Here is a 10346-nt window from a genome sequence, read left to right on the forward strand (position 1 = left end):
TCTCCTTAGATAGGAAGCAGAGGGATTTGAGCCAGAGCCAGGCTGTAAAAATCCAATGGGCAGCTGAAGAGAGCTGCCCATCCCAGGTCCTCCTGCAGCTGCGGTGTTACCGTCTGGACGGTTGTTCAGAGAGGAAGAAAGAACAGTGTGAGAGTGGGCTGGAGATAACGAGGGGATTTCGGCTTTTCTATAAAAACAGCAGCCTCCAGTCAGAAACAGATGATGGGTATCCAGTTATTCAACCACAAAAGCCAAAGTCCCCAGCCTAGCACAGTGTGTTTGCTGGGAGCAAGCACGCCAAGAGGTAGCGTGAGTCCTTTCTAGGTTAACATAATCAGATGGATAAGGGACACCTGCCACTCGCTGCAAAGCGCTTCACACAGCTGGCTGCGTTCATCTGCTTAATAACAAAACCCGAACTGGAAACCCTCTTTACCCTGTCTCTCGGAGCCCTGTTGTGGAGAGCATGCCTTTAATTAGAGCCCGACTGCACAGCAGGGGGCTCGGCTACACGGCAGAACAGTTACCATGTATTTTTCCAGGCAAGCAAAATGCAGATGCTGTTTACTATCAGCTATCTCTCTGGGGAAAGAACAGTCTGGAGCTCAGAGAAATTATGGGAACGACTGGGTTAAATTTTTTCCCCCTGTGTCTTTAAAAATATAATTTTCAGGTTTTTATTTGTGAGCAGTAAAAGAATAATTGTGATAATTACCTAGGTGTCACAATCGCACTTGGCAATATTTTTGAGATGGAAGAAACTGAGGCTCAGAGAGGATAAGTAATGCCCAAAGTCACATAACTGTAAGTGGCAAGGTTGGGATTCAAAGCTAGATAGTCTTTTAAAAATGAAGTTAACTTTTATTTACTTATTAGTCTTTATAGTCTGTCTTAGAGCGCTCATTTTTTTAGCTTGTGCGGCACACTTCCGAGAAATGTGTTCTCAAAGGAGGGCCTGCCAGTCACTGTGTCCAGTAGCTAGGAGGGAAAGGTCAGCACATGTGGTCAGTTCATGTGGAAGCCCTTCACTCTTAGGAGTCGAGACGTTTCTTCCTTGAGATCTTTCCTCTAACGATGTACTGTATATATATATATACAGATGTTCCCGGCAGCATTATTTTAAGGGTAAAGTCAGATTTCCATATAAGAAAATCGGGCTGAAGGATAACTATGGAATACTAGGCAGCTGCAACAAAGCAAAAGTGTTTTTGAACTGACATGGAACTGCTGCCAAGATCTGTCTGGAATAAAACAAGAACATAGATCAGTGGTTCTCAACCCGTGGGTCGTGACCCCTCTGGGGGTCGAACAACCCTTTCACAGGGGTCACCCAATTCATAACAGTAGCAAAATCACAGTTATGAAGTAGCAATGAAAATAATTTTATGATTGGGGGGTTCACCACAACATGAACTGTAAAGGGTTGCAGCATTTAGGAAGGTTGAGAACCACTGACAGAATAATGTACCATTTTTTTCTATCATTTGTGCAGAATAAAAGACCACACACAGGGAATCCAGGACGGATGATCCCTTCAGGACCAGTGGTGAGAGTGGCGATACCGGGAGGGTGGGGTACAGAGGGGGAACCTATTACAAGGATCTACATATAACCTCCTCCGGGGGGATTGGGTGGGGGGGCAACAAAAAAGTGGGTGAAGGGAGACGTTGGACAGCGTAAGATATGACAAAATAATAATTTATAAATTATCAAGGGCTCACGAGGGAGGGGGGAGCGGGAAGGGGGAGGAAATGAGGAGCTGATGCCAGGGGCTTACGTGGAGAGCAGATGTTTTGAGAATGATGAGGGTAACGAATGTACAAATGTGCTTTATACAATTGATGTATGTATGGATTGTGATATAAGAGTGTATGAGCCCCCAATAAAATGATTTAAAAAATGAAAAAATAAAAGACCACACATGGATGTATTTGCGTGTAGGCACACAGATCTCTGGAAGGGTGCACCAGGAATTGGTCACATGCATCTCCTTGTGAAGTGAACTTGGGCACCAGTCAGAAGGCCTTTAGATCTTTCTGCCCTTTTGTATCTTTTGATTTCCAACCATGTGGACACACATGGGGGCTTCAGATAGTCGTGGAAAACGGTGTTGGAGGATAATGTACTCTTTCCACAAACCTTCTGAAGCCCTCTGAGATGACCTATTCAGAAACTACGTGTCTGCAATCTTTTAACAAATCGATCTGTGAGCTGGCAGTAAACAGGACAGATAAAATACATAGTTACATATGCGCCATGTAATCTTATAAGTCAAACATGGGGAGGGATAGGAGGTCATTTTATTAAGATGCTAATAACCGTTTTCTTATTTTTCCAGAATTTTATGAAGTGATTATCGTAAATGTTTTTATTTATTATATTTAATTACTACTTCCTTGATTCCATTATTACTTTAATCAATAATCATGGTGAGAAAGATGGAAATGAAGACCAGGGACTCTAGAATCTTAATATGCACTGTGTATTTTAAAAAGAAAAAAAGTCCGAGGGAGCGGGGAGGGAGGGGGAGGGGGGAAAAGGAAAATGAACTAATTCCAGGAACCCAAGAGGAAAGCGAATTTTGAGAATGATGCGGGCAGCAAATGTATAAGTGTGCTTTACACAATTGATGTATGTATGGATTGTGATGAATTGTATGAGCCCAAATAAAATGATTAAAAAAAAAAAGAAGTCCTTTATGAAAATACACTGGGAATAAATAAAAGGCTATTGAAACCAATGCAGAGGTTCTCCGGGTAAGCATTGGAAAGGGAGAAGAACATATTTTCCATCTGGAAGGAAATCACTGAGTGACATCATGCACAAACAGTTGTGCAATGCTACTAAGAGGGCTCCCAGTCTCAAAGGACTACATTTAACTTCCTGGGTTTTCCCTCTTTCTCCTCTGAGGTAACTAAAGACACCACAGGTTGTTCTAAGCTTAACAACCAAACAACAAAACTGGGTTTTTTTGTTTTTCTTCCTATCTAAAAAGAGGAAGTGGGTGAAAAAGAAATGACATTTAATTAAAAACAAAAACAGCACACCAAGTTCTTGTAGAATCATTGCTTGGGCTCACATGACATTGAGTAGAAGAGATTTGGAAACTACTTCCAAACCCCAGCTAGAGGGTGAGAATTCACTTCACCTTGAAGCCAGGTAGGCAGGGGCCCACCCCCGGAATGGAAAGGAAACAAGCCAGTCGGGGATTGAACTGAGCCCGTCTACCACAGCTGTGATCTTGGGCTTGGCTTCTCAGGCTGACATTCATTTGCAGTCTATCATCTGATACAATCACGTTCCTGGTTGCGATCTATGAGCTGCCAGTATTGACTTGAGAGACTGGCTGGGAGCTGGAAGGGAAGAAAGGTAAATACACCAAAGCCCAGCTGAGCAACCAACAGATTTTACATTTTATTTCCAGGAAATGACATCTTGTTTTCACAAAGAGGTATTCCATCCTCTCAAAATAGAGGTTACCTTAGCTTTCAGGGGTAGCCATAAGGTGACACCCAACCTGTCCCAAATGGAGATGTTTCTAAAGCACCAAAATAATATTAACAACAGCAATCGTAGTAAGAACAAATATAAACAACAGAACAGAACTTGAATAACTTATTCAACAGAGAGTGAAGCAGTCTGAAGCAGCCGGCTCCAAGTGTACTGGTGAGGCTTCAGACATGGCAGGAGCAGGGCTGGCTAACATCAAAGGCTCAGGACAGAACTTGTCAACGCAGCCTCTGTCCCATAGAGCTTCTCACGATGACCTCCAGGATAGCCCATGTCATGTCCTGAAAGAATCCTTCAAAACCATCCCAGGTTCCCATTGCCTGGCAGTCTTTCAAATGCTCTGGAGCATGGGCTTCAGGACCGGATCTTTGCTTTGGAGCAAGAAGAGAGAAAGGCATGGTGAGTCTTGCATTTCCCTTCCCTGGCCTCCCGGCTTCCACTCTTACTCGCTGCTACACCTAGCAACCAAAGTGAACCTAGAAAATGTCGGTCAGGTCCTGTCACTCTCTGTTCACACCCCAATATTCATTTCTGCCCTTTCCAAGGCCTATCAGGCACAACACAATCCACCCCCCACCCCCCTGCTCAGCCTCCTGTACCTCCCCCATACCTCTCCTCACCGCTCACGAGCTCCAGCCACACCGATCTCCTGACTGTCCCTGCAACTTACTGAGCATGCTCCCCCTTACTATGGCCTTCTCTGGGACATCCTTTCCCAGATGGCCATTTCCTTCAGATCTTTACTCAAATACTACCTTCTCACTTCTCACCTTGACCACCTTGTCAGAACCAGCAGCCTCTCCCGTCACTACATTTCCCTTTCCGACTGAAGCTTTCTCCACACCCCAGTACTGTTGACGCTGACTCAGCAATCCTATAGGGCAGAGTGGAACTGCTTCAGAGGGTTCCTGAGGCTGTCCATCTCCATGGAGGCAGACAGTCCCATCTTTCCCCCTAGAGTGGCTGTCAGCTTCGAACCACTGATCTTTCGGTTAGCAGTCCAATGCCTAACGTATCAGGGCTCAGAGCTAACTTATTAAAATTTTGCTTCTGTTTATACTTCAGCACCTAGAACAGTGCACAGCACAAAGCTATAGACATCAATAAAAATCTGTTCAGGATAGGAATGAATTATATACACAGGAACAGGCAGGCAGAAGGGTTTAGTTCTCTCTTTATGTAGAAGTCGGCTTAGAAGGGTTATTTACCGGCCACTGTCCTTTTCCAGTCACTTCTACTTTCTCCATCCAGGGAGAGGAGGGATCCTGGCCTACATCAGGGACTCAATGAAGCCACTAAGGAGATTGTCCCTTGTTTGGGACTGCAGTCTGGAACACTTCGGTGAGATGTTTGAAGGGATTACACACAATTTCTACCATTTCTGTGCCTCCTTTGGGGGGAGCTGGGCAAGCCTTCAAACCTGAAAAGCTAGGAGAGAATCAAGTGGGCATCCTGGCCTCTCAGTTAGTGGCCTAATAACTCACAGACAAGTCCAGAAGCTATAGAAATTCCTTTGACTTCTCTCAGGTACATTTCCTTGTCTATCCCACCCACACCCCATTGTCTACTCTTTGCTCTATAAAACACTCCTACTTTTTACAACTAGTCCCTTCATCTGGACTCTGCATTCCCTCCCTTCTCTTGCATTCCAAGAATCGTGTCCTATTCACTATTTCTGCTTCCAAGCATCTCTGCTATAGGCTTCTTTCCATAAATAATTAAGACATATTCAGTCTCTCATATCTTTCTTAAAAAGGGGCCCTTTATCCCAATTTTCCAACTATCACCTTTTCTTAGTAATAGACAAACTTCTTGAAGAACTCTACTCCCTGACCTCATACCTATTCTCCAATTTACTGCTAACTGGCTTTCAATCTCAGCAACCCTCCAAACTTGTACTAGATGAAGTCATCAATGTCCCAATGTCTGCTACAACGGGTGACTTTTCATCCTCATCTCAACAGATCAGCAGCATTTCACATCGCTGAACCCACACTTCGTAACCATCCAAACACATGCATTTGTTGAAAACCTCCAAACTCCACCCAACTCACTGCCAGCAAGTTGATTCCAATTCGTAGCACTCGAATATGAGGCTCTGAGAATACTACAGAAAATCAGAGAAAGTTTTGTCCGTGAGGGATTTATACTCCAAGAAACCACTTCACGTTGATAAACCCTTTGAAAGGAAAATGTCTCACGTGCCACGAGAAGAGGCCCAGAGTGTGTCGGGAGGGCTCCCAGCACACCATTCTAGTATCTTCATGCTGTACTCTCCCTTCCTCGCCGTCTCCCTCTCGGCCCCTCCTCTTCCCTGCGCACCAAGCACTTGTCTGCCGCTGCCGCCGCTCAAGTCCTCGGACACAGGTGTTCCTCAGCCCTAAGGACCTGGGCATCGTTCTTATGACCATGGAAAGGGCACCAAGTGGCTACTCTACTTCGTGGGGCATGGCTCCCACATCTAATATCCTAAATCAGCCCTGTCTTTTGGAACCCAAGTCTACACATCCCAATACCTATGGAATAGCTCCGGTGCTTTAAACAACTCCCCAAACTCGTGTCGGTGAGCGCGGCAGCAGGTGCCGCTGACAGAAATTTGGGAGGTCTTTCATCTCAGTTCCCGATCACTTCTTCCAGCACATCAGATCCGCAAACCTGTAGATTCCACCTCCTGCAGGATCTCTCAGATCCACTCACCCTCTCCAGCCCCGGTGTGACTTCTCTAGCCAGCCTGGCCACCGTGAGGCCTAGATTGCTGCCGCTACTTGTGTTCCCCACTCCCACCGTTTCACTTCAGTGCAGACAGATGGAACACTCCAGAAATTACAAACAACAACAGCCAGACCACCATTTTAAATCACCTTATAGTTTTCCACCACCACAGGCTAAATCTCTAACATGCACTATGATGCTCTCTAAGATCTGGTTTTGCCAGCTTCTCCAGCCTCCCCAGTCAGCACTCCCGCTGGTCCTCTACAATCCAGCCGCACTGCACTCCTGTCAGCATTTCAAAACCCCAGGCTCTCGAGTCGGGCCCTTCTATTATGATATGCACCTTTGCCCCCCTCACTTCCCCAGAGTTTTCTCTTGGCTCCTGCCTGGTACTTTTTCCCCCTGTACGGACCACTTTACAGAGAATTCTAGGCCCTGCATCTACATGAAAACCTCCATGGGGCAGAGGCTGCACATGTCGTTGTCACATGTCTCAACACCTAGTGCGAGCTCAGGAAAAAAAGAAGCAAGAAAGAAACAGGTCCAGGGTTGGCTCTGACTCAGGTTTAATGTGATAAAGGAAGAAAGGTCTAAACTCTTCAAGGGAGGAAAGCAGAGTGCAATTGATTGAGAAGGTCTAGACAGAAAGGGGAGCCTAGCTGGAGAGATCACCTTTATTAAAAACACAACTGTAGACAACTGGACAGAACATCTCTTTAGCTGATTACAGAGAACCATCAATAGTGGTATACCTACTTCTCTGGTCTTGGGCGGGAGTGGGGTGATGGTAAAAGAGGCATAATCAGTGACCCAAGAAATAAACAGATCCAACACTAGAAGCACTCGCTTGTTTATACTATGAAATTTGGAGGGCAGCTTCCAGTCCAATCGACTGGAAAAGATCCATATTCATGTCCATTCCAAAGACAGGTGATGCAATGAAATGTAAACATTATTTAACAATCTCATTAACATTACGTGCAGGTAAAATCTCACTAAAGAGAATTTTAAAAAGAGCTGCAGCAGTCCAGTGACAGGGAAATGCCAGAAATGTATGCCAGATTCAGGAAAGGACCTGGATATTGAGTGACTGTCGGATGTCAGCTGAAAGCAGAGAATATCAGAAAGATGTTTACCTGTGTTCTATGGTCTATGCAAAGGCATTACACTGTAGAATACCATAAATTATAGATAATATTTCAAAGAATGGGAATTCTAGACATTTACCTGTGTTCATGTGGAACCTCTACACATATCAAAATTAAGGGGCAGTTGTTCAAACACTGTGGCTTACAGTCAGGAAAAGTATGCATCAGGGTTACATTCTTGCACCATATTTATTCAATCTGTATGCTGTGCAAATAATCTGGGACACTGGACTATGTGAAGGAGAACTCAGTATCAGGACTGTGTGGTAAAGTGAGAACTCGGTAGAAAGTATTTGACCGTATTTCTACACTGGCAACCACGGGCACACAAAACTAGCCCTATTTTGAGAAAAAACTCCATTGTTCCGAGATAGAAATGTTTTCAAATACACATTCTCCAGGCTGCATAATGTGCCTCCCACTATAGCCCTCCCTTAAGGAGCAGTCTTAAAGGAATTACCATATAAGACGAATCATTCCTGGGCCTGGCTGTTCCCTGTGTCCGAAGGTTATCTGTAGATAAATGCAATCAGGTTCTATAGCCAAAATGTACTTAAAATGTAGCAAAACCGGTGTGTGTGCGTGCGTGCGTGTGTGTGTGTGTGTGTGTGTGTGTGTTTTCAAGGTCAACTAGCACTAGATCAAGGTGATGACTTACCTCATTGCTGGTTTCTTATGCTACCACTTATGATATTACCCACTATGTATTATGTTTGCTCTATGACATGTATGCCATTTGACAGATCGGTAAATGCCATTATATATACCCATTGTAAAATACATTCACTCTCTCAGTCCTGATATGGGACAACGAGTCCCTGTCCCTGTGCCCTGCTTTGTCTGTCTGTCTGTATTATTTTCCACAATAGCAAAGTCGCTCCTAAGGATATATTCAAGTGTTGAGAACCACCTGTACCCCCACAGGATTGGAGGGAGATTCATTAACTACCTGCAACATGCAATCTTGCTTGCTAAAGTCAAGGAGGGTAAAGAAAGCTGATGTGCCCGGCTATCAAATGATATAGCATATAGGGTCCTCAAGGCTTGAAGATAAACAAGCGGCCATCTAACTCAGAAGCCACAAAGTCCACTTGGAAGAAGTACACCAGCCCACGTGATCATGACGTGTCGATGGAATCAGGTATCAGGCATCAAGGACCCAGAACAAAAAATCATGTCAATGTGAATGAGGGGGAGTACAGAGTGGAGACCCAAAGCCCATCTGTAGATAACTGGACATCACCTTACAGAAGGAAGAGACGACTCAGTCAGGGTGCAGTGTAGCACCGATGAAACATACAACTTTCCTCTAGTTCTTTAATGCTTCCTCCCGTCCAACTTCCTCCTCCCTCCCTCCTCATGACCCCAATTCTACCTTACAAATCCGGCTGGACCAGAGCATGTACATGGGTACAGATAAGAGCTGGAAATACAGAGAATTCAGGACAGATAAACCCCTCAGGACCAATAATGAGAGAGCGATACCAGGAGGGGAAGGGGAAAGTGAGAGGAGAAAGGGGGAACCCATCACAATGATCTACATGTAACCCCCTCCCTGAGGGACAGACAACAGAAAAGTGGGTGAAGGGAGACATCTGTCAGTGTAAGACAGGAAAAAATAATAACAATTTGTAAAATATCAAGGGTTCGTGAGGGTGGGGGCCTGGTGAGTGAGGGTGGGGGAAAATGAGCTGATACCAAGGGCTCAAGTAGAAAGCAAATGTTTTGAAAATGAAGATGGAAACAAATGTACAAATGTGCTTGACACAATGGATGGATGTATAGATTGTGATAAGAGCTGTATGAGCCCCCAATAAAATGATTTTTTTTTTAAATCGAGGGGATTTTTAGCACCTACTGATGAAAACCAAAGACTGCAGCCTTCGGCATGGGTTAAAACTCAATGTAAAACTAACAAAATTCTTTATAACTGGCCAACATCATGAAAAATGGAGAAATGATTGATGTTGTCAAAGATTTTCAGAAGGTGGTGGATGACAGCGGGAGCCCAAGAGTCATTTGTGGAACCCCACAGGAAATACGCCTCCAGAGAACTCCCTCTATCTAATGTTGAGGGACGGGGGGCGGGGAATGGTAATTAAACAGAGCGCATGGGAGAGAAGTATAAAAGATCAAAGGCATCAATCGGACCGAACAGTTAAAACTTTGTCAGTGGATCCCCCAGATGATGCAGGCTGGACCTGATCTGGTTTCCCAAGTTTTCTGTATTGGGGTTTGTATTGTTTTGTTCGTCCCTAGGAGAGTGTGTCTCAGAGGAGTGATATCAACGGAGGTCACCCTCTGGAAGCCCTGTTACATGCTTTTCCGTATTTTGTTACATGAAATCCAGGACTGATGAACCTTAGGGTCAGCAAGTTAAATTAATAAGGGGCTTGGGGGAAGGGTGTACAGAGGTGGTGGTGGGGTTAGAGGGAGACGATGTCAAGGAGTCCGCATAGAAAAAGAATGGTTGGAAACTGTGGTAGCAATTGTACAATTCTACTGGACATGACTGAAATATGGAATAATATGTGTATTAAATCCCAACTAATAACAACAACAAAATCAAATGACATGATGCATTGGGCAAATCTGCTTCAAAAGACCTCTGTAAAGTATTCAAATACAAAGATGTCACTTTGAGGATTAAGGTGCACTTGACGTAAGCCACAGTATTTTCCAATCACTTCATAAGCATTTAAATAATGAACAACAAATAAGTATTGATGCCTTTGAATTATAGTATTGGTGAAGAATCTTATAATACCATGAACTTCCAGAAGAATGAGCAAATGTGTATGTCTTGGAAACATTACATTCAGAATGCTCCTTAACACAAGCTTTTCTTTCTTGGTATATTTTAATTTGTTCTTTGTCAGTGGCTTGATGTTGTTGCTGTTTTGTTGTACACTGTTGCTTGGTTTTGCTCTGTCTTGTTTTTGTGCATGTTGTATCCGCAGGCCTGTCTGGATAGGA

At 44.3% G+C, this 10346-nt stretch overlaps 1 protein-coding gene across 1 annotated transcript in view; it reads right to left on the bottom strand.

Moving 5' to 3' along the window:
• Positions 1 to 3390: 3390 nt before the first annotated feature.
• The window catches only part of RNF8 (ring finger protein 8), a 72474-nt gene continuing 65518 nt past the window's right edge, over positions 3391 to 10346 (bottom strand). The window contains exon 8 of the mRNA XM_004710830.2: positions 3391 to 3881. Coding sequence (XP_004710887.2) covers positions 3865 to 3881 — 17 coding nt within the window. The 3' untranslated portion in view covers positions 3391 to 3864. The remainder of the gene's footprint in view (positions 3882 to 10346) is intronic.

Source organism: Echinops telfairi, unplaced genomic scaffold (genome assembly GCF_000313985.2).
Source record: "Echinops telfairi isolate 266 unplaced genomic scaffold, ASM31398v2 ScPeMD7_3533;HRSCAF=4204_1, whole genome shotgun sequence".
In the NCBI taxonomy this organism is placed as follows: domain Eukaryota; kingdom Metazoa; phylum Chordata; class Mammalia; order Afrosoricida; family Tenrecidae; genus Echinops; species Echinops telfairi.